The sequence below is a fragment of the Bidens hawaiensis genome, unplaced genomic scaffold (genome assembly GCF_021521415.1).
Source record: "Bidens hawaiensis isolate Kalapana, Puna unplaced genomic scaffold, B.hawaiensis_p1.1 tig00024631_1, whole genome shotgun sequence".
Lineage (NCBI taxonomy): Eukaryota > Viridiplantae > Streptophyta > Magnoliopsida > Asterales > Asteraceae > Bidens > Bidens hawaiensis.
In genome coordinates, this window is record NW_027493892.1 from 282,880 (window position 1) to 308,632 (window position 25,753).

A 25,753-nucleotide genomic window follows, 5' to 3' on the forward strand; every position below is an offset into this window, starting at 1 on the left:
TTTTAATTATGCATAATTATTTTAAACTGTTATCACTGGGTTTTAAGTCGTCCTGCGTGACGCAACATTGGTTTCTATGGTTTTACGCTTCCGCATTTGATTACTCGTAAACGTTTTCATGGTTTTGAAACTTTGTTTTATGGTTTGATTATAACTAATGATTCCGATCCTGTTAGTTCACACCCTCTGACAGTAAAACTCCGTTAGTGGATTTTGAGGGTGTGACATTTGCGGTTGATATATTTGGATTTTGTTAGTTAGGTTTGGGTAGGTTTGGATTAAATAAATGAGTTTTGGACATGTGTTGTGAAGTTGGCTTGAGCTACCACAATGATAGATGGCTTGCATAGTTAGGAGTGCGGGTGCATAAGGTAGGGCATAAGATTGGTGACATGGTTAAATAATGGGTTGGGGGAGATGATTTGTGTTGAGCTTGTATAGGTTCCCTGCAAGAGTTGATGTAGTGACTGAAGCGGCCATAATTGAAGCATTTTCGGCAATGTGCGGTAGTAGGGTGTGTAACACCCCAAAAATTCTTGTAAACCGAATGACGCGAGTGTAAAGTTTGTAAGTTAAATTCTCGGCATTCTCTTGAGTCGGGAATCTATGGGCATGTCCAAAAAGTATTTCATTTAGTTTGGGAGCAAGAAGGATTGAATTACAAAGTGCAAGGGCTAAATCGTAACATTTTTGATTTATAACACCCCCTTAACCCTAATCTGGCCGCAACTTTCCTAGCACCCAAACCTTTCGTTTTTGATCAAGGAAAGTCAATTCCAAGCTTCTAGAGGTGTTTCAAGGTGTGTACTACACTCCCATAATCTTTAATTTCATAATCTAGGTCGTTACAATGGTCAATCGATCCGTTTCTTGAACTACAAACAGATTCAGATTAAAATCATTTGGCACGCTTCCTGAGGTCAAAATTTGGAGTTTTTCGTGTCAAAATATCCCCAGGTAGGTCTAGTATATCATACTAAAATTTCATAACCATTGGAGTTGTTTTGATAGGTCAATTGATAAAAACCAATTTCTAGGGTTCTCGAATGTTGAAATCATTCAAATTTGTCATTCGAGTATTATATGAAGGAATGGCCAAACCGATCAGTTTGAGGGTTCTTATGTTAGTGTAAGAACAGTAGGAAAATTATTTTTTTGGGTATAGGGGCTGGTTTGGTTGATGATTCCTTAATCAGTTTGTAAGAGCGCGTAAAATCGGTTAATTGTAAATTAATGTGGAAAATGATGAGATTTCAAACCCCATCGACTTGGGTGGTTAAATATTGATGGGTAGGCCGTAATAATGTCAAATGTGGATGGGATTACTGCTTGGATATGCTCAAGACTACCCGAGGTCCCGAGGAAGTTCTAGTCTATGCCCCTTATCGTGTTAATAGTTAAGAAAATTTTAATTTACATATATGTCTTAAGGATAATCTTTGGATGTTTTGTTAATTTCTCCGTTGTAAGAATACTCTGTGTTGAATTATGTGAAACCAGTTTATCTTTTATATTTGAATTTGTTTGGAATGATTACCAACTGCAGGACACCCGAACTTCGGGGTCTTACAGGATGGGGAAATTTACATGTGTCACACAAAGGATATGTTCCAGTGTAGGGCTTTTGTTGGGTATACTTTGGATATCTTGGGTTCGTGATGGGTTCGAGTTGGTTAGGGCGTAGTTTTGGTGTTTGCGTTTGTTGTTATTGTTGGTGTAATGGATGTTGATGTGAGTGGGTTTTGGCGAGCTTTCAATATTGACTTCTTAGTGCATAGATGTCTAATGCTAGGGTCTTGTATGTTTTAGAAACAATTTTGGAATGTATTTTTTTCATGTTGTAGCGCATATGTCTATATGTAGCACATATGTACTTATACAACGCATAAAATATGCTCCGTATATCACATTCCCAGCGTATATGTTCTATCCAAGTCTATAAATACTAGACTTACACGTTACTTTTGTTAGTTGTTCATTCCAGAGTACTTCAGCTGTGAGATTGTAATATCTTATTTGTACTGGAACTGTTTTGGTTAATAGAAAGTGGAAGATTAAAAGTACTACTTGTAATCAGTAACATCCTACTTTCGATAATAATAAATAAAAGAAATTTCGTTTACTTAAGGGTGTGTTATTATTTAGTTAAGTTAAATAAAATAATAGAGTGTGAGCTTGGGCAATAAAAGATGGAATAAGGGACGATGATAGGTCTTAGGTCCATGGGCTTAAGGGTATATATACTCCCTTAAACCTCCTTAAAACCCCAAAACCCTCATTTCCATCAACTTTGCCTCCACACACACAAACACTCCTCTTCCACTACGGATTATATTTGAATCCGAACCAAGAAGGGTTTGTGGTAGATCTTCATCATACAAGCAATAAAAAGCGTCCATAATCATGTGCTGAGTCAAACCATAGATAGAAGTGCACCAAAAAGGTACATTTTAGATGTAAAGGCTAACTTTTTGAGGTCGGTCGGCCCTATGATTCAGTACTAAGGCAAATCGGGCATTATTATGTAAGAAAAATGTAAAGTTGAACGTAAACGAGATGTTTGAAATGAAACAAGAAAAAGGGGGTAATGTTTGGATTGGGTTAATGCAAGGAAACCATGTGGTTATAGTCCAAGGATCGTTTCTTATGCACGACGGGTGAAACAAGTCGAAAAGAAAGGCTGGAAAGTTAAGGGAATAAAATCATATTCAAATGAAAAGTAATTGAATCGAGTAGGAAAAGTAATCGAATCGAGTAGGCAAAGTAATCAAATCGAATGGGCAGAGTAATCGAATCGAATGAACAGAGTAATTAAATCGAATGGGCAAAGTAGTCGAATCGAATGGGCAAAGTAATCGAGTAGAATTAGCAAAGTAATAGAATCGAATGGACAATGTAATCGAATCGAATTCGATTCGATTAGATTCTGCCATTCAATTAGAATCTGTCTATCGATTAGAATCTGTCATTTGATTAGAATATCTCATTCAATTAGAATTTTCATTCGATTGAAGTTTTCATTCGTTTAGTTTAAACTTAAGTTTTCTAACGAAATTTTAGTAAAGGAGTGGCAATGAAAATTAAATTTTTCCATGCTAACCTGGAAACTCGACCCCAACCAAGGGCTATGCCCCTTAAACCCTACAAGGGGCTGTTGCCCTTAGACCCTGCTGCTAGAGGCGCTGCTCCTAGACCCCCGTTAGCAAGGGGATGCACTAACATATAAGTATGATATAGTTAGAGATAGTTAATTTACTATAGTTAAAGATAGTTAATTTACTTAACATTATTACACAGTTACCCGTGCACAACTAAGGAGGGGTATTCCAGTTAACTATGAGAAGCACAAGCCACAGGTGAGTTTCTAGCCCCATTTCCTTGTTATGTTTTCAGGTTGTGTGCATACTCGACGTGATTAGTTAATGCACTTACCATAAGTGATAAGTGTATGTTATTTGAATAATTTATAAATGATGTATGAATGATATAGGAAAGGTTAAAAGTAGGTAAGTAATTATATGAATGATAGTGTGAAGAAATATATATGTATGAATGTATGATGAAATGGAAAGGAGGGACCAAACCCTTATTATATCTGAGAGGATAGGATCAGACCCTTATAATATCTAAGAGGATAGGGACCAGACCCTTACAATATTTAAGAGGATAGGGACCAAACGCTTATAATATCTATGAGGTTATACGGCAAAAGGCTCTTAAAAACGTATAAGTATGTATGTAAAGTAAAATGAAACATGAAAGAATGATGGTATGAAAGTAAGAAAGAAGGTATATACTTGTGTATGTACAAATAAAGTAAAACATGATAAGTATGTAGTATATGAACGTATTATATGTTTCCTGATTAACTAAAACTCACTCAGCGCAGCTGACATTTAGTATGTACGCAGGTGAATAGGCTAAGGCAGCTAGCTTGAATGAAGACACATGACATTTGACTGAAGAGGCTGGCATCTTTAGAAGATTGTTGTGATGTTTTAATCAGACTTTTTATATAATGTTTAAAGACAAAAGTTTTATTGTTATGAAAAGATTTAAATAATTATGTAATATATATTGAAGTTTTATATCTGCAAAAAGTTTTAATTCACTATGATATTTAGAACTATCTTTATGAGTAATCCAACGACAAAGTTGGGCATCGGGACCGAGGCCTTACATGTTCATTTCATCTTATTATGAATTTCACACATAATGTTGAAGAGTAGATAGTATTGTATTGTCATATCTATCCTATACGTCACTGGCACATCATTCTAACAAGTGGTATCAGAGCTTTGGGCTCATTATCTACTTGGAATAACACATGTTTCATTTATTTCTCTTCGGATTATACAAAAACAGAAGATTTCACCGTCACATTTCTACCAAATTGTCACAAGATGTCATACTACTTGTTACTATCAATCCAACTAAGTTTCTTATTCAACCAAGATGCTGTGCACCTTCAATTTTGCAAACGTTATTGGCGCATGTGTTGATGGATATGTTAGTAGAACAAATATCTTATCCAGAGAATAAGTAATCCAGAGCATAAGTATTCCAACGCATACGTGTTTCAACGCATAAGTGACTTATACTTTGCCTCATACTTATACGTTGATCGGATTTATAGGTTAGAAGATATACGCTTGTTTGACATATACGTTTCTTAGACATATACGTTATAGAAGACTTATACGAACAGAGGATATATTCGTGGGTGAAAGAGTTTGTGAAAATGGAGAATTTTAGTGCATTTGCAACTCAATCATCAAGTTGTAACATATTTCTTTCGATGATAATAATAAAAGAAATTTCGTATATTTAATAATGTGTCGTTTTTCAGTTAAGATAAATAAACTATTAGAGGGTCGGCTTGAACATTAAAAGATGGAATAAGAGATGGTGATGGGCCATAGGTCCATGGGCTTAGGGGTATATAAACCCCTTAAGCCACCCTAAAACTCTCGTTCTTATCTCTAAGCCTCCATACACTCTCAAAAACACACACAAACACCCTCCTTTATCTCAAGCCAAGATCCGATCTCGTTTGTGTTAGAGCATCGTGACGAGCAAGACGTACAGCAAGACTAGATCGTGTTCGTGCAACTGATTCGTTTAGTTTCGTTTTATAACAAAAACTTGTCTGTTTATGCTGGGCTCGTTTAGTACCCCTAGATCTATACAAATGATAAGGACTAATCAAGCGGAATGATCCTCGTTGAAATTCATTAACATTGGATAGGTTAATTAATCGACCAAAGAGCCATATGTATATATCGATTAAACGCACCCTTAAAACGCGATGTTTAAGTGTTTGGTTGATTGGGGTTTGTAGGAGCTGGGTATACGATTCAAATGATACGAGATTTGTGTTGTTTCACTGTGTTTTGAAGGTTAATTGCAAATCTGATGCCTGCTGCCTGTTTTGTTCATATCGATTTTGACTTTGACAACTAGAGTCAAAGATTGGATAATTTCAGATATCCATTCGTTATGATAAACGAACGTCCGGTCATTCGTTAAGAAGCCATAGCGAATAAGATACATTCGTATGCTCTTGTAAAGAATGAGCTTCCCATTTGTGCTATAGAAGTCACGAATGACCTTATTCATTCGTTATCCATTCATTCACCATGAGCAGACAACGAATCAAACCATTTGTTATAGATACATTCGTGTGCTCCTGTAAAAAATGAGCCTTTCATTCGTCTCAAGAAATCACGAATGGCCTAAATCATTCGTTACTCATCCATTCATCTCAGGTCAAACCGTTGGTTACAATGAATGGAACCATTCGTCATAATGAATGGGATAGCGAATGATGCTTAACCATGAATAAATTATAACTTAAGTATTTTATGAAAATTGGGTTTTTGATGAAATTTTAGTAAAGGACCGTTAATGAAAATAATTTTTTTTTCCAAACTAACCTGGCAGCTTGACCCCACCCAGGGGCTCTGCACCTTGGACCCTGCTAAGGGCTGCTACCCCTAGACCCCACTGCCTGGAGCGCTGCCCCCGGACCCCCGTTCATTGAGGGTTATACTAAACTAGAAATACGATATGGGTAGTGATAGTTAATTGATACATGTAATTGTTATACGGTTAGCCGCACCTAGTTAAAGAGAGGAGTTACCATTAACTCGAAAAGGAATCGAGCTCAGATGAGTTTCTAGCCCCATTTTCTTGTTATGTTTTTGGGGATGTGTGAATACTCGATGTGATTAGTTAATACACTTACCTTAAGTGGTAAGTGTATGATATGTGATTGTTTTATAAATGATGTATGAGTGATATTTGAATGTTATAGGAAAGATTAAGAGTATGTATGAAAGTATGTAAATGTATATACAAAGAAAAGTATGTATGGTTGTATCGTACGAGGGTGGCAGACCCTAATAATATCTGTGAAGGAGGGTGGCATACCCTAATAATATCTGTGAAGGAGGGTGGCAGACCCTAATAATATTTGTGAGGTTATAGGGCGAAAGGCTCTTTAAAACATAAAAGTATGTATGTAAAGCAAGATAAAATTTGTAAGTATGAAAGAAAGAAAGAATGAAAGAAAGAAATAAAGTATATACTTATGTATGTACTAATTAAAGATGAGCATGTTATGTGAGTAATATGTATATACGGATACGTATGAGTAAGTATGTGAATGTATTGTATGTTACATGTTTTAACTACAACTCACTCAACGTAGCTGACTTTTAAAATGCACGCAGGTTTATAGACTGAAGCAGTAGCTTGAGGGGGACACATGGCAGGATCTAAAGAAGCTGACTTATGTTGAATGATTCTTCATGATGTTAAATAAGATGTTTTATGTTATGTTTTAAAGACAAGTTTGAATGTTTGTAACGAATGATTGAAATTTTATTTATCCCGTGAAAGTTTTAATTAACTTTAATATTTAGAACTGTGTTTATAAGTAAATACAACGCCAAAGTAGGGCACCGGATCGGTGCCTTACACAAGGTTACTTCAAAATCTCAATTTGGAAAATGAGATGGTTACTTCCAACAAGCCTCCGAAGCTTCTCAAGATGGAGGACTATCCTTCATGGGCCGACAAGTTTATACCTATGTTCAAGCATTAAACTACGATGCCTGGACTATTGTTGAGAAAGAATATATTATTCCTAAAAATGAAAATGGTTCAAGTTATCATTTATCCCAAATTGAAGTTGGAGATCAAGTTACCTTTCTAAGAGAAAAGAAGATGTTGAACCTTTTTCAACAATCCATTAAGACTAAAAATTTTCAATTGCTTCAACACAATGAATCGTGCTATTCCATTTGACAAGCCTTGTTGAATAAGGATAGAGGGAATCCTGACATGAGAAAAAGTAAAATGGCACTCCTAAAGAAAGAGTTTGATATTTCACCATGTAAACGGAGAATCGTTTGCTCGTTTGGTTGAAAGATACTGTCATTTGGTGAATGAAATAAAGAAATTGGGGATAGAGAAACCTGACTATGAGTACACTGATAAGATGGATGATGCTTTGCCTGAGGAGTGGGAGACTTTCTTAGTGATTGAACAATCTAATCTTGTGGCATATGCACGGCTCAATTTGGCTAGGTTTATTGAGAAATTGGAAGCACAAGAATTGGAACTGAGAAAGAAACAAAAAATGAAGAGTTCATCTGCTTCAGAAGATATTGGACTTTACTACAAGTTCTCAAGCTCTAGCACTTCAAAATCCCAATATTCGAATTGCTTATTGTACTGATAACATGGGATATGCTTTTGTGGGAAACCAACAACTTTCAAGCAGTTATTCAAGCACTGTGTTATCCGATCAACAATCTCAATCATCCAGCTCCCAAAATGAAAACCCTGATGTACCTCAATGTAATATTGTTGTCAACATTAGGAATAATATTGGACTCACTACTGATAATGTCAACAAACATATGGCATTTCTAGGATCTGTGTTGGAGCCACATGAATGTCTTATTGTCGGCTAGATGGGCAATTTCAACATGGCAAAAGAGGATTATGATCAAATTGATCCAGAGGAGATGGAGATGCTTGACATTAGATGGTGCATGTCGAGTGTGATCAGAAGGGCTCAACGGTTTAAGGAAATTACTTGGAGAAACTGTCTAGATGGCACTCCATCAAATTTTGGTTTTGATAAGTCAAATGTGAGATTTTTCAAGTGCAAAGAAAAAAGGCATTTCAAAAGCGAATGCACCAATAAGGAAGTTGCTGATAATGGAGAAAATCCATTTAGAAGGGATTACAACAAACATGCCATTTACCACGTAAATTCATCAACTCAAGTTGACCCATTTACCACAAAGAAACCAAATGAAGCTTCTACTTCTCAAACTAAGGCATGTCATGCTTCACAAGTTGATGAAGGTTTTAACTAGATCAACTACCTTCAAGCAAATGTTGTTGATATTGTGAAGACTGTGATTGAAAAGAATAATGATGAGGGAATTTGAGCAAGTTATTGTGGGAGCTGAGGAAACTAGGACTGCTATGGATCTTGAAATTATTAAGTGTAGTTATGATAAGAAAACAGAGGAAATTGTTTCCGAGGGTAAAGTGATTGATGTTGAAAAGAAGATTGATGATGAGATTCCTAAATTCATAAAAAATGATTATGTCAATGAGGAGTCTATTAATGCTGAAGAGGATTTTGTGCCACACACTTGTGACAAGACTCTTGATGTTCCATCTAATTTCTTTCAAACTATTTTCCTCCTAACATTCTTGAAAATTTTGCAGGATGGTTTAGTGTTGAGGATATGCCTCATGCTAAGATAGATTTTGGGGAGGATGATGAAAATAATGTGGCTAAATCTCCAGATGAAGTTTAGAAGAGTGATGATCAAGAAAAAGCTGTTGAAATGACTAAGCATGTTCAACAAGCATTTATGGCAAATCAGGTAAGTTCTCATTCTAATGTGATTGTATGTGAAAAATGAGACGGGTCGTGTGCAGAGTGTGAAATTAAAAACTTTGAATTTAAAACTCTTAAAACAAGTTAGATTCAATATTCAAAGATTTTAAAAGAGTAAAATAAGCTTTCAAAAGTGTGAAAAGAGTGTTTGGAATAAGATTTTACAAGATGAGAAAACAATTTTAATGCTTAAACACATTGTTGAAGATAAGAAAATTTCTATCAATAGACATATTGATGAAAATGTCTCGCTTAAAAAAGAGTTACAATCAATTAAGATTGAAACTGAGAGGATTGACTTGAAACTCAAGAGTTACAAGGCATCATTATATGTGTTTGATCACATTCTCCCTAAAACTAATGTTGTTGAACCTAATGGAGGAAAATGTGAGAGGATAAAGCGAGCATGGTTTGGGGTATCATGTTGTTCCGCCTCCAATTTGGAATTCTTTTGTTCTAAGGAAACCCGATGGTTTTGAAACGGCGTTGAATGTGGAGCTTACAACTACACCTAATGACTCTGAACTATGTTTGCCTGAGTCTGTTGATATTACTTTTGATAAGAAGGAAAATTGAACTGGGTGTGAAATTGAGGTTTGTGTTAAGGTTGCCGAGGATGTCTTATGTGATTCATTGTCTTAGATTTATGAGAGATTTGTGGAAAGCAAAGTGAGTGATATTGATGAGTGTAAACATGATTCAAAAGGGTTTGCAAGGACAAGTTTCTATCATAAGAAACAAATTCATGGTCATTTTAAAACTGTTAACAGAAACAAAGAGACTTTAAAAAAGATTGTATTTGTAAAAGGAACGGCTACTGAATCCGAAAAAGAAGCAATTTTTTAGAAAGCAAACAAATCAAGAGTTTTTCAAGGAAAAATCTTAACATGATCAAGCTCAAATACCTTCGGTAAATAAGTTCTTTGACCGAAAAAGATTCTTTAACTGTATAGAACTAGGACATGTGTTCTATGCATGTATTGACTGTTTCAAGCATGATCATGTTCATGTTCAAAAGATTGTTTCTAAGAAACAGGTTCGGAAAGCGGTTGTAAAATCAGTTGAGAAACCAGTTATTGTGATGAAAATACTCCACCAAGGTTTGCTCCTACACAAATCTTGAAAAGACAAGTTGGAGTTAACCAAGAAGGTAAACATGTAAAAAGTGTTTTTGAAAAATGGTGAGTGTTCTAAGCCTAAAAGTACAACTTTTTACAACAAGAAATAGTCAATTACACAAAACAAGGTGATTAAGCCTAAAACTGGTGTGTCAAAAGTTAATTCATCTGTTTGTAATGAAAAAGAGAAATCAATTTCTATAGAGTCAAGTGATGTTTCAAGTATAAGTGTCTTGACTAGTGACTCAGATTTTGATAAGTATAATGAGTCGTTATTTTTGGATAAAATCAAAGAACCCAAAACCAAGAAGGCTTGGGATTCCTTGTTTCACCGAATCCTTACTGTATGTGTAGGGGCATACAAGATTCAATTACTCGCGTTGGATAATGGATAGTGGAGACTCAAGACACATGATGGGTATCCTTTATTTGTTTGAAAATGTAAGATCTATAAGAAGAGGGTATGTGGGTTTTGCTAGAAATCAAGGTGGACAAATAGTTGGTGAGGGCACATTGTCTAATGGCGTGGTTATGTTTGACAAGGAGAATTACATCACTGAGTTGGAGAATAATTTGTTAACTATTTCAAAAATATGTGACAAGGGTTTCTCAACTCATTTTAGCAAAAAAGAGTGCATGGTTATGAAAGTTGGATTTGTGATACCTAAAGAGTGGATATTAATGCGTGCTCGTCGAGAGAATGATCATTATGTTTTCAACATGGGAATCGCTTCCACGTCTTCTAGTACTAATCAATGTTTCATTTAAAAGGCATTAGAAAAGGAGTCTGCTTGTGCCATCGTCGAATGGGGCATATACATGTGAGGAATATGAACTATCTTGCTCAATATCAACCGGTGGATGGGGTAAATGTTAGAATTTTTCACTAAAATGAAGATTTTCTGAGCTGCAATAAATGCAAGCAAGGAAGAATTCTCATCCAACAAATATTATTAACTCTATCAACTTACCTTTTGAGCGTTTGCATATGGATCTTTTTGGTTATGTGAATGTCAAAAGTGTCACTAGCGAACTCTATTGCCTAGTGGTTACTGATGACTACTCCAAATTCTCATGGGAAATGTTCTTAGATTCAAAGGATGAGACGTTTGACATTATGATGATTTTATTCAAGGAATTGAAGAATTTGTACAATCTATTGATCAAAAGAATCTGAAGTGACAATGGAACAGAATTCAAGAACAATACAATGTTAGAATACTGTGATGAACGCGGGATTCTTCACGAGTTCAGCACACCGTACACTCCACAACAAAATGGAATCACTGAACGAAAGAATCGAACCTTGATTGACACTACATGAACCATGTTAGCCTATTCAAAACTACCTGTTGGTTTTTAGACCGGAGTTGTGGCGTCTGCATGTTACACTTTGAACCGCGTTCTAACTATGAAGAGGTAATGTTAACGCGTTTAAGGTTGGCAATGGATTAGGTATTGTCAATTTTGTTAATAATGCCAAGATTTAAGGAACAATAAAGAAGGAGGTATGTATGTGGCTGACGGGAGGGAAGAACAGGAAAGAAAGAGAAAATATTATATTATTAAACGTATGAAATCTGCTCCCTAGAGTTTGAGTAGTTGGTCAAATAAAGTCAAAACATGGATAAAGGGTGATTATGCACATTTGAGATAGTTATAATATTATATAAAATATTCGAAACTAATACGGGTGTCGTGAAATAATATAAATGATCAAAGGCTAAAAACTTAATTATTTAATTTAATAACAACAGATCGAATAATAGAATAGAATAAAATAACACAAACATTTAAATGGGTTGGGTTTTCGGGTCCGAAAATTTACGAATGTTACAAAATTGATTCTGGACTAAAATAACTATGGTGATCGGACATCTGCGTGAAATTAGATTAGGGATAGAAATGCGCTCCTATCTTATCTGTATTGTTATATATTATCCGTAAAAATTTAATCGTTGAATGGTTATAGCCTTGATACTTTCAATCGAGTACCTAATTTGCTGAAAAAAATAGCTCTATAACAAGATTGAAACTTATCCCTGATCAAAACTTAGGTATGATTAAATTACATAAGTCGCTGTGATTAATGGCTCTATGTGATATTCGTTAAGTTCCAAACCTGAAAACTCAGCCCGTTTAAATCGTTTTATTATTCGTTATTTCAAGAAAAAGATGAGTTATTATTATTATTAATTTATTTTTTTCATTGTTCGTTTAGCTCGTTACGAGATTAATTATTATTCTAATGAATTTTAAGAACTATCAAGCACGTGAAAAACCCACCTTTACGTTATGTTTTGTCTTACTTCACTAACTGATCCAACCTTAGGGACCAAATTGCAAAACATTTAATTTTCTTTCCATCTTCTCTTTCCTTCCCATCGAACCAATCACCCTTTCCTCTTTTGATTTTGGATCCATCTTTTGAGCCAGAAATCACGGATTTGACCATGTTCACATGTTAATTGAAAAGACATGCTTCCAATAATCATTTTAATTGAGTTAATTGACACTAATAACTAAATATACTAGTCCATAATGCAATTCACTTGTCCTACACCATCTCTAAAGCATTCCGAATTATAAACCTCATTGAATTATAGCCTAGAAGTTATTTAAAATCAACTTCAAGATCTTGATCAAGCCGCAAACCCTAATCTATCTTTCTCATTCAATTCGATCTTGTTTGAGGTAATTGATTTACAATTTTGAGTCAATTTTTTGCGCTCTATAAAACCTCTATGTCAATTAATTAAAATTGACATAGGGTTTGTGATTGAGGGCGTAAGACTTTTGATTTGGGGATTGTTAATTTTAGGGTTCTTTAAGGTTTGTGATTATTATGTAAATGCATAAGTAAATTGGCGTTTCATTGAGTAAATATTATTGAGTAAAAGTTCTTAAGTAACTTGTAAGAATATTTAAATTAATTAAGTTTTAATTCAATTTCATAAAATTAATATAAATTATATTAAACGCTTTATCAATCACAAATCCGTTATAAACCCATTTTATTGTGCCTAGGTCGTTGTTTCGATTAAATTTATTGTGTGTATACTTTAAAGCTAGGATAAATTGTTGATACTTCTCATGAAACTAACTAGTTCACGTTAACCGTTATCGTCTTTTCATTATCGTTTTCCTATATCCAATTGAGTTTCTCACACCTCTTATTAATTTCTCATTTTTGGTGATAGCATGTATGCGTAATAAAAATTTGTTATTATTTATAACTGTATTTTCCTAAAACTACAATTCACATCATGTACTTGTGCTACTGTGTTCTTACTTTATGTTTATGACACATTGTGTTATATGATCATGTGTTTCGTATTTTTTGTCTCATAGCATCAATAGTCTCATAGCCTTAGTAGCCTCATATAATATGATCATACGCCCACATGAGTAGTTGACTTTGTGTCACATCAAACTTGTGTTAAACTTACCAACAATTTTTAGTTGATTATTTTCATACATGCTACAGGTTGATGCGATGCAAGGACGAAGAAGACATAGTTGAACTTTTGGGCTTATTATATAACGAATAATGCTTGTACTTTAGATTTAGTGTTATTTGAAAACAATTGTATACATGTGATTAGTTGTAATGAAATAAATATATTGTCACATTAATAGTGTTACGATTTTGTGAGAAATCTTTAACAATTGTCCCTCTGTAAATTCTGCCCAAGGTCAGGGTGTTACATTACGATGTCACACCCTGCTCCATGGGCCGATGCATGTGACCAATACTAAGTATCTGTTTTAAAAATATATTATATTTGCGAGTTGTTTTAGCGGAAGATTTTGTTTAAAATTTAATAATTATTTATACTTCGAACTTTTTTGATATTAAATACCCGAGTGTTAGGTTTATAAAAATCTTACATTTTATTATAAATATTTTCAAAACTAAGCCATCTTCATATAATGAACATCTAATTCCATAATTGACTTTAATTCCCTACTACTGCTTCTTAACTTGGTTTTCCTGAAATGGGGGATATACGTCAGCTATATGATGGTGAACACGTTGACCCTAAAAAGTTTAGGAGCTTAGTTATTCCCTACAAGTATCCTATGACCCGACCCTTCATGGCAAAGGAGATAACCAAGTTAAATCTATTATGTAAACCTTTAGTTCATACTCAAAATAATTAACAACAATCTAGACCGGTGTACCAATTATATCACATAGTTCAGCCCTCACGGCACTATAGATTGGCTCAATGAGATGAGGACATGATACTAAGTGTGGTGGGATATGCCTACCCTCTTCTCACATATGTAAGGATCTAGATACACGTATAACTAGCATGAGTTCCAATAGATACTAAAGTTGTAGGGACTTGTAATCCCATGCAATATTTTCTATAAATGACTCATTTGTATTTATGCTAAAAAAAACATTAGACGTGTTCACCTTTGTTATGAACATCACTTCCACTAATTTATACTTATGAGTTACCTCTGACCCATAGTACAAAAATAACTTTTGTAAATAACTAGATCGCTGATCTAGTTTCAGACCTTTAGTCTATTTTACATAGTTTTAACCTTAAACTCATTTGTTTTAATAAAACATTTAGACCTATAGTCTTTATATTTATTTATCAATTATGTTTTATGTTTCCTCTTAACAAATATACGTCTTTAGTTTATGTTTCTTAGTCAAGAAATGTTAATTTGTCTATACCCCTTGTATGTACAGTTTTATGTTGCTTAATAATGAAGAAACACTATTCTGACTATAACCTTTGATTGTGAAAGCTATGCATACTTATAATATGTTCAAGGTTAGGCTATACCCTCGACTAGGGTCTAAGCCATTAAAATAACTAAAGCGGAGCCCCTACCTTACTCGGGTACTTGGAGTTAGACACATAGGGTTGAACGAGCATCACTTCTAAGATACATCGTGTTTTGGGCTTAAATTATCGGAACTTTAAGGATCAAAACTCATGCACGCTTCCCGACGTATTGTTTGTATACAAGAGTGTGTTATGGGATACAATAATGAAGAGCCCGGCCTCCCATTTATAGGCGAGTTTTTGGTTTCATCGCGTAACACAATGAGTCTTTAGTTAGGTCGCCGCGATACACGACCCCACCTTTTATTCGCAGTCTGCCACGTGGAGACACATGTCTTGTCCCGTTCTGCCACGTGTCAATTTGTGGCTTAACACTTGTTTTCGATAACTTAACATGGTCCTCGTGTATCGCGATGGTCCACTCGGCGTGGCCGTCGCACAGCGCAACATGTAACATCTGCCCTCTCGCACCACCAATATTGTCCGCTTTGCCCACAAAGAGCTCTTTTTTTGGTTGCCCAGGAGGTCACCCATCCTGCTACTACTTCCATCTGAGCACTCTTAACTGTGGAGCTCTCCTCTCGTCCACTACTGTTAAGCCCAAAGTGTGTTGGTGATTTAAGAGGCGGGGCATTTACTTATGAACCAATGATCTCTCTTATACATGGCCGATGTGGGATTTTCCTAGGATGTTAACCCCCCCCCCCCCCACTTTGGACTCATTATCCTCGATGAGGTTTGGCCCCACCATCCTATCTAGGATGTGGTATTTTCCTAAGGTGTATCTCACGACACCCCGGAGACTCATCGTTTCTGATGAGGTTTGCCTCACCATCACAAACGACACAAGAGTGGATCTGATACCACTTGTAATCCACCCCGCACACCACCAATATTGTTCGCTTTGCCCACGAAGAGCTCACATATTTATTTTTGGTTGCCTAGGTGGAGACTTCCATTACGGTCACCCATCTTGCTACTACTTCTAGCTGAGCACGCTTAACCATGGAGATCTCCTCTCGTCCACTACCATTAAGGCCAAAAAGCGTTGGTGTTTTAAGAGGCGGGGCATTTACTTATGAATCAAGGATCTCTCATGTCCACGGCCGATGTGAATTTTCCTAGGATGTTACACGACACCACCTATTTCTGTGGTGTTGTGAAGTCTGTCGCCTATTGGATGGGTTTATTCATAGTCCATCGCGTAGCGCAATGGGTCTGGAAAATCAAAATTTTCATTTTAGTCCTTCAACTTTTGTAAGTTGGAAAAATTGTACCACAAGTTTCGAGATGTTACATTAGGTTTATGCCTTGAGTGTTGGATTTCAATCGACATAGTAGGGATTGTGGAGGGGCAACGCTGGTGGAGGGGTGACGGCCGGTGGAGGAGCGAGGGGTGGTGGTTAGGGTTGATATTTTGTGAAGGAGAACGATGGTTTATGAGGTTAGAAAGGGGTTAAAAGAGGTAAAAAGTAGTTGGGCCATATATTTATTAAGAGGAGCTCATGTAAATGTTTTTTTTATTCAAGTGTCCACGAGAAAATAAACACTATGCAGAAGCAGATGTTTGTGCAGCGTAGACAAAAGAGCTCCGAGATAGCTTTTTCATTAGACAAACACCACATAAACCATCTGAATGACTATATCTGTAGTTGGCATTGAACTAGAAAAAACTGAAGATGCTACACTCTTTGAACTTGCAACGAAAGTTGTACGTTGTGGATGTTTGGTGGCGCATTTAACTACATGTTTAGAAGTGAAAACATTTTGCATACCTTTTTAAATAGAAAAAAATATACTTAAGGGATAAATTTTTGTTTCATCCATCTATTGTTTTACAGCCCGTGTATCACATGGTTCTAACGTAGTTTTTGTATATATCGATAGAATTATAGAAAAAACGTAATTCAGTTACTGGATGGGATAATAAATCAATTATGCTCAACCATAAGATTAATACATTATTGAAATAGGCCCTGTTTCAATACAGAGCTACCGATTTGTTCCAAATTGATTTTGATACCAATTTCATTTCTCAGCAGAGTAACTTTGGAATAACCGGCCAGTCATACTTGTGTATGTTCTTCCATACCTTGATGGTTTATTGATTGTAATCTAAATCACGAAATTAGATTTAGGTATTAACTACTACGCCATCGCGTGAAATTGAAATGAAAGCTCACAAATATCGCATATATAATGTACGATAAGTTATTATTATATAATAAGTCACCCCATATATATAAACTAAATTTACAGTTTGTTTATTTAATTAGCTTTTGTTTATAGGCAATAATCTATACTCTCTAATAAAAGGCTATAAGTTTTGCCACTTGTCACTCTTACATTAAACCTCACCATTTTTTAACAAGTTTATAATAGTAAAATAATATTTACAATTCTTAAAATTTATGCTTCAAAATTTGTTAATTTAATATTTACTTTTATTTTTCTTTTCAACATTTGATATTTATAATTAACTTTTACTTTAAAAATGTTTTAAAAACTATTGTACGACGACTGTATTAATAGTTTTTAACGGATTTATTGTTTCTTGTATACTGATTATTTATTAAATATTGTATTTTAAAAACTACTCGTGTAATACACGGGCCTCAAATTAGTAATTTATAATTCACTAAAAAGTACTTATGCAATTTAATATTGTGGTTTTATTTAAAGCAACTTACCAAAGGATCACTGATAGCACTATATCGATATTGAATTATGATAGTGTATTGTTTGCCCTAAAGCAAGGTAAATAGGCAAACTTTGGCCGAAAATGGAATGTCAATTTAGCAAAGGAATTAGTGGATGCCGGTTATCTATTAGAATCCTTCATGGTCATTATACCAACAGATCTTCACCGTTGGAATTGCAATGGAAGCATCCGTCAGTGAAAGTTCAGTTTTCTAGTAGTACATAATTTGATTTTGAATGATCCGTATGTTATTTTTATTGTTCATGTTCGATTGGTCGCCGCCCAATTGTTTATTTGTCAACTACTGTTCTCTTGTGATTTTTTTCATCCAATTTGGATCGAATATTTCTAACGCATCTCATATTCATGGAACAAGGTTTGGTTTATATCTGTTTTGATTTTTTTTCCAATTGGTTCTATATAATTTTGTTCTTGTTGGTTGGGTTGTCCAATTTTTCTATTTTAATTGTATTTAGATAATAGAGGAAAGTCGTACTACATACGCACACACTACAAAGAGTGTCATGAAAAATGCACTTAAGAGCTGACCAAATAACATTCCTGTTATAATAATTCCCATTGGGGCTTATCCGTGTTTAATATATAGAAATAGAGTCAGAAGCTTATGTATAAATAGCAACTCCAATAAGCTTCACATATCACATAGAACAAAATTCAAGAGATTTTGAAGTAAGCATGGCTTCCCATTCTAAAAAGATCACAATCTTCGTCATATTTATGACATTTCTATGTTCCAAAGCCTTGGCACAATGTGAAGATGAAACCAACAACCCATGTAATAACAAATCCAAGGCCTTACCATTAAAGATCATTGGTATAGTTGCTATACTAATCACTAGCGTCATTGGGGTATGCCTACCTCTAATCACTCGGTCCATTCCTGCCCTTAGCCCGGAGCGTAGCCTTTTTGTTACCGTGAAAGCTTTTGCTTCCGGCATTATTTTGGCTACTGGATTTATGCATGTGTTGCCTGATTCTTTCGATATGTTGAGATCGAGTTGCTTGGCTGATAACCCATGGCATAAGTTTCCATTTACGGGCTTTGTTGCTATGTTGTCGGCTATTTTCACACTCATGGTGGACTCGATGGCTACAAGCATGTATACATCAAAGAACAATGCTATAGTGGCTGAAGGAGGTGAGGTGGTTGCCCAAGACAAAGAGATGGCGGTGACTAGTGGTGGTGGCATGCACTTCCACGGGCACAATCATGGCCACCAAAAGGTCGCAATAGGACAACAACTTCTCCGTTATCGTGTCGTGGCCATGGTTAGTTTCAAATAAACATTTAACATGTTGCATGTTTTTTTTGTTTCCCCAAATTAAACTAAAACTTGAAAATTTGATTATCATTTAATAGGTGCTTGAACTTGGGGCGACTGTAACAATCGGCCAACCTTATTTTCATATTCTTAACCTAAGACCGACACCACCACTCACCCTCTTCACCGCGTACCATCGTAGCCGAGCAATAGAAATACCGCATAAACTATCGCAGCCGACGTCATAAATTTTCCGACGACCACCACCGCCGCACGCCGCTGTTACCGAGTTTCCTTAGCTGCCGCCACCGAACACCCGCGACTTCTGCAGGTTAGACTTGGTTTCAGTTTGCAAAACTCATGAAACCATACGCCGGTTGTCCACCGTGTCACCGCCGTACCGCCACCAGTCTCCGGCAACCTTGTATTTGTCACCACCACAGTCAACCGTCAATCCCTCAGTTTAACGTGTTCAATCTAAGTGAGGGAAACTTCTGGAAACCCTAACGGTGTTCTGCTTTAAGTCCACATCGGTTTCAATACTGAAACCCTAACGGTGTTCTGCTGTTGTGTTTTGGGGTTTTCAAATCTGAAACCCTAACGGTGTTCTTGGTTCAATACTGATCGATTTGCTTCTCGTCGATCTTGTTGTTGTTGAAGGTCACAACAGTTGAAGAAGGAATCGTTCTTGGCTGCGGGATTTTCTGATAGTTTGTAACCCTAAGTGAAGGTTACAACTATCCTATCATTACTGCAATTACTTGGTGAAATCGTTCCTTACTATTTTTTATCTTCTGCAATTATTTGGTGAGGTCGTTCATTACTGTAATTAAATAATAAGGATATTATTTAATAAGGATATTATTATTAAAAGTATTACTATTGTTATTTTTATATTATTATTACTACGTGATCCGGATCTTTGGAGTTTATTTTCATTTTAAGATCTCTTGACTATTATTGTTATTGCTACACACTATTATTATTATTATTATTATTATTATTATTAGTTTTTGTTACTATTATTATTATTATTATTATTATTATTATTATTATTATTATTGATTTGGTGTTCTATTGCCTGTGTTTGTGTGACTAGTTGCAACCATAGAGCGTAGGAACCATGACTATTACTTGGGACCATGTCCTGAAAAGAGGGGTGTAGGAAAGAGTAAAGATAGGGAGCGTATATTGCGTTTGGCTTCTTGGAATGTTGGAACATTAAATGGTAAGTTGCTAGAATTGGTAAATGTGCTTAAAAGACGTAGGGTTCAGATAGCATGCCTCCAGGAGACTAAGTGGAAAGGACATAGAGGGGCTGAGTGTAATGGGTATAAGTTGTGGTACTCGGTGTCTGATGGAGCTAGGAATGGAGTGGGGTTTCTAGTGGCTAAGGAAATACACACTAGTGTGGTGGAGGTGATAAGACATAATGACAGGATTATGGTGTTGAAATTAGTACTAGGAGAGGAAGTAGTGGCAGTAGTCTCCGCCTACGCGCCTCATGTAGGCCTAGGGGATCAGGAAAAGAGAGAATTTTGGGATTGCCTAGACGCAGTGGTAGGGGGCATACCTAGGGGGGAGAGGATTTGCATAGGAGGTGATTTTAATGGACACATTGGTAAGGCTAACGATGGTTTTCAAGCCGTACATGGGGGTTTCGGTTTTGGTGATAGGAATGAGACCGGAACAGATCTTCTAGAGTTTGCGGTGGCACATGACCTAGGTATTATAAATTCTTATTTTAGGAAACAAGATTCTCATTTAATCACTTTTAGCAGTGGCGGACGCGACACGCAAATTGATTACATTTTGATGAGGCAAGGAGACCGACGTTGGTGGAAGGACTGCAAAGTCATACCTGGGGAGGCAGTTGTGACTCAACATCGACTACTAGTGACAGATATAGCCTTCAGAAATAAGCTGACTGTTCGAGAGAAGAAAGGTACACCGAGAATTCGATGGGGAAATTTGAAGGACGAAAATCTCCTACTGTTTAAGGATAAACTCATACTGCATACGCGGGCTCGACTAAATGGGGACTCAACTCATATATGGGAAGCTATGGAGACAAAGATCATCCAAGTAGCAAAGGAGACTCTCGGGGTCACAACAGGAAAGACAAGTGGGCATAAGGAGTCTTGGTGGTGGAATGACGCAGTGCAAGACAAGTTAAGGGACAAACAAGGATGTTTTAGGGAGCTAATGAGGTGCACGAATGAGGAGGAGCGAGTGGAATTGAGGGACAACTACAAAACGGCCAAGATAGAGGCGAAGAAGGCAGTGGCGGAAGCAAAGAAGGCGGTCTTTAAACGGATGTATGAAAGTCTACAAACAAAAGAGGGGGAACAAGCTATGTTTAAGATTGCCAAAGCCAGGGAGCGTAGAAGGCAAGATCTAGGACCGTTGAAGTTCATAAAGGATACAGATGGGCATGTACTGGTCAAGGAGCAGGACATCAAGCTAAGATGGCAAACCTACTTCCACAATCTTTTTAACAATGGGAGAGCTTACCAAGAAGAACATGACAACACAAACTTTCAACGACAACAATCGAATAACTGCTACTTCCGACGGATCACACGAGAAGAGGTGAAGGATGCACTGAGGAGGATGGGAAGGTCTAAGGCGGTTGGCCCAGACAACATACCCATCGAGGTGTGGAAGTGTCTGGGGGAGGAAGGAGTCATGTGGTTAACTACTCTGTTCAATAGTATTCTCAAATCAGGTAAGATGCCAGACCAGTGGAGGAGCAGCGTTGTAGTTCCTATCTATAAGAACAAAGGAGACGCCCAATGTTGTGGTAACTACCGAGGAATCAAACTACTAAGTCATACTATGAAGCTATGGGAAAGAGTGATTGAGGTTAGACTTAGACGAGAAACTCAGGTTACGGTCAACCAATTTGGCTTCATGCCGGGGCGTTCCACCACAGAGGCAATACACCTTATAAGAAGATTAATGGAAAAGTATAGGGAGAAGAAGCGTGATCTACATATGGTGTTTATTGACCTAGAAAAGGCCTACGACAGTGTGCCACGACAGGTGCTCTGGGAGTGCTTGGAGGGTAGAAGAGTGCCCAGGAAATACATAGAGATAATTATGGATATGTATACCAGGAGTGAAACAAGTATCCGTGCGCCAGTGGGGGATACTGATTTCTTTCCTGTAGAGGTAGGTCTTCACCAGGGGTCAGCGTTGAGCCCGTTTCTCTTTGCAGTAGTCTTGGATGAGCTGTCAAAGTCGATTCAGGGGACTCTCCTGTGGTGCATGATGTTCGCAGACGATATTGTGTTACTTGCTGAGAAAAAACAAGATCTAAACATGAGGCTTGAGGAGTGGCGAACAACCTTAGAGACAAAAGGTTTAAAGATTAGCCGATCTAAGACGGAGTACCTCCACTGTGATTTTGGTGGGATAAACGACAATGAAGACGCACAGATCACAATTGAAGGGCAGGTGGTCCCGCAGGTAACGAAGTTCAAGTATATAGGATCTTTTGTACAGAGCGATGGGGAATTAGACAGTGATGTGACCCACCGAGTTCAGGTAGGATGGTGTAGATGGAAAGCAGCCACAGGTATATTGTGCGACAAGAGTTTCCCGACTAAACTAAAGGGAAAATTCTATAGGGTGGCAGTTAGACCTGCAATGCTATATAGAACAGATTGTTGGGCCATCAAGAAGGCACAAGTGCGGAAGATGGAGGTAGCAGAAATGAGAATGCTACGTTGGATGTGTGGGCACACAAGGCTAGACCGAATAAGAAACGTTGTGTTTCGCGAGAGATTAGGGGTGGCGAACATAGCAGACAAGATAAGAGAGTGGAGATTGAGATGGTTTGGACATGTAAAGAGAAAACTGACGACGAATCCTGTTAGATCCGTAGACAACATTACTATAGAGGGGAGGAGGGGTAGAGGACGACCGAAATTGACTTGGGATGAGAGGATTAGGCATGATTTGATAGACCTAAACCTCTCCGAGGACATGGTTGAGGATAGGAATTCGTGGAGAAGTAGAATTAAAGTTAAGGATTTTTAGAGAGAATTGAATACCTTAGGGCTTAGACTTAACTTATTTAGGTCACATACCATAATGGTATTTCCCTTACATATATTATTATTATTATTATAATTATTATTAGCTTTTATATAGCTGTTAAACTGTGATCTTATTATTAATATTATTATTAATATTATTATAATTAGTAGTAGTGTTTATATAGCTGTTAAACTTTGATTTCCTTTATTTTGCTTCATACACATGTACTTAGAGCCGAGGGTCTCTCTGGAAGCCACCTCTTTATTCCTTTGGATAGAGGTACGGTGTGCCTACATCCCACCCTCCCCAGACCCTACTTATAGCTTTGCTGTCGGTGGGATTTTACTGGGTATGATTGACTTGACTTGACTGAGGTGCTTGAACTTGGAATAGTAGTTCACTCGATAGTGATCGGACTTGGAGTTGGGGCGTCTAATGATGTATGCACAATCAAGCCATTGGTTGCAGCTCTTTGTTTCCATCAAATGTTTGAAGGCATGGGTCTTGGTGGTTGCATTCTTCAGGTATTGTGAAAATAGTATTTGAAGATAACTTACACATGTATACATAAAGAAATACAAAATTTGAAAAATATATATGTGAATTATTATTTCATTACAGAACATTAAATTAATTGTTGCATGAAAAAAAAAGAACAAATAAGTATAATGTTATGTAATGATTTTGACCTTATAGATATATTAATAATTGTATAAACAATAACAGGCTGAATATAAGACTCTGAAGAAAGCAGCAATGGTCTTCTTCTTCTCGATTACAACTCCGTTCGGGATTGCTCTTGGGATCGCGTTGTCAAAGACGTACAAAGAGAACAGCCCGAGTTCACTAATCACAGTTGGATTACTCAACGCTTCATCAGCTGGACTTCTTATCTACATGGCGTTGGTTGATCTTCTTGCGGCTGATTTCATGGGGCCAAAGCTTCAAGGAAGCATTAAGCTGCAAATTAAATCCTACGCAGCCGTCCTGCTTGGCGCCGGTGGGATGTCTTTGATGGCAAAATGGGCTTAGGCTTCATCTTTCATCATGCCATCAGTTCAAGATCGTACATGCAGTTGTGTCATTTTAAATGATTGTAAAGTTTCAAGCATTCTGAATCTTTAAAAATAATAAATTGTGCTTGGTAAACTAAAAGCGTGTTTGGATTTACGTTGTAATTAGATTTGATCAAGTTGATAAAAATTGCTGTTCTCGAGATTTTCTTTTACCAACACCCGCTCTTTAATATAATTTTTAATTAATATATATATATATATATATATATGAGTAAGATTAATTTATTAATCTTGGTGCTTGTAAATTTATATCATATCAATGTTGTTACCGTCTGAAAACATGTATAGAGATTATTTTAGATCGTCTTTTAGAACCTTTTCAATTGCTAATATTAAATGAATAACGTTTGTGGTGTTCAAAAGGCAACACTACTAGCTAGACAAGTTTCTTATTGAAGGTCACTATCAACTTTATGTTACTTATATCAGTAGCATATTTGACCTGCGGTGGCAACTTAATTCAACGGTAGTAGATAACCTAAAAGCATTTTCTCTGTTTAATAACTCAATTAATTCAACAAATATTAAAAATTAAGCAAGTGCAAAACTTTGTTTTTCTAAACTGACAAAAAATCAATATATTTTCTTCTTCATCTTATAATTTATACTCACAACCATTCAAAACCCCTATAATTTACAAACTTCTCAATATAATTTTAAAGAATAAGATGAGAATGGTCTAAGAAGCAATTAGGGTGGGTTGGTGTCTTGTAAATTAATATAATCATAAAACTTTGGGTGCGCGCATATAATGTATATATGTGTGAATCCTCGGGTGGGCAAAAGTAAAATTGCACTAATTTTGACGTTATTTTACTAATCTCGTGAAAATAACGTTAAAAGTGATGGAATGTTAATCAGGCATCATGTGGTGGCGTTGATAGCCGAAAGACAAGGGTACATGCACCAATCAGCCAGCGTCCCGATGATTGAGTGCTATGTGCCTTATGTCCAAGGCTTGATGCAAAACTACTATAGAGCCGGGGGTCTCACCGGAAGCAGCCTCTCTATCCCCATGGGGTAGAGGTAAGGTTGTCTACATCTTACCCTCCTCAGACCCTAAGCTATTGGTGGGATATACTGAGTACGATGATGATGATGATGATGATGATAAAACTTTGGTAAGTCACTGATTTGCCCCCGAATAAAACTGATGTAACTGCAGTAATTATACCCAACCCTTGTTAATTTCTGCACGTTAAGATAAGTAATTCTGGAAAACTGTGATGTTTCACCCCAATCTTGTAGTGGTTATGGTCTTACATCATCAATTGATTTTATATTGATTTCACAATGAAGCATTTCTTGTTCTTAGAGAATAAATTTTTGTTAGACATGATAATAAAAAATGTTATGAAGATCTTCCATTTAATATCATAGAAACATCCAAACGATATATCCTTTCGAGAGTTAACATCTTTTTATTTTATAGCAAGTAAAGCTAGCCTACACTCCGCAACACTAACTTTGAGTATGAACATTATGTAAAGTATAGATCCTTTTGAGGAATGTTCAAGATTGGCAGCACTGGAGTTACCAACCTGGAACAAGCATCTATCTATATTATTATTTATTGATGATCTATGTTCAAAATTAAGGATCTCGGATCCATCCTTAAACAATTATTGTAATTATTACTTTTGTTATTTAAAGTTTGATACTGAGTTCAGTAACTATGTTGCATGTGTAAGCCCAACCGTTATGGCACAACAGGTTGGAGGCATTACAAAGTGATGCAATCCAAATACTTACGCAACAAGTGCTATTTATAGCTTATGTGTCGAAGAA

General features: G+C 36.4%; 1 protein-coding gene across 1 annotated transcript in view; it reads left to right on the forward strand.

Moving 5' to 3' along the window:
- LOC143569652 (putative zinc transporter 10) overlaps nt 1-24,041 on the forward strand; it is a 290,838-nt gene extending 266,797 nt beyond the window's left edge. Inside the window, exons 2-4 of the mRNA XM_077055514.1 lie at nt 18,245-18,852; nt 23,264-23,413; nt 23,616-24,041. Coding sequence (XP_076911629.1) covers nt 18,259-18,852; nt 23,264-23,413; nt 23,616-23,921 — 1,050 coding nt within the window. The 5' untranslated portion in view covers nt 18,245-18,258 and the 3' untranslated portion in view covers nt 23,922-24,041. The remainder of the gene's footprint in view (nt 1-18,244; nt 18,853-23,263; nt 23,414-23,615) is intronic.
- The last annotated feature ends 1,712 nt before the right edge of the window (nt 24,042-25,753 follow it).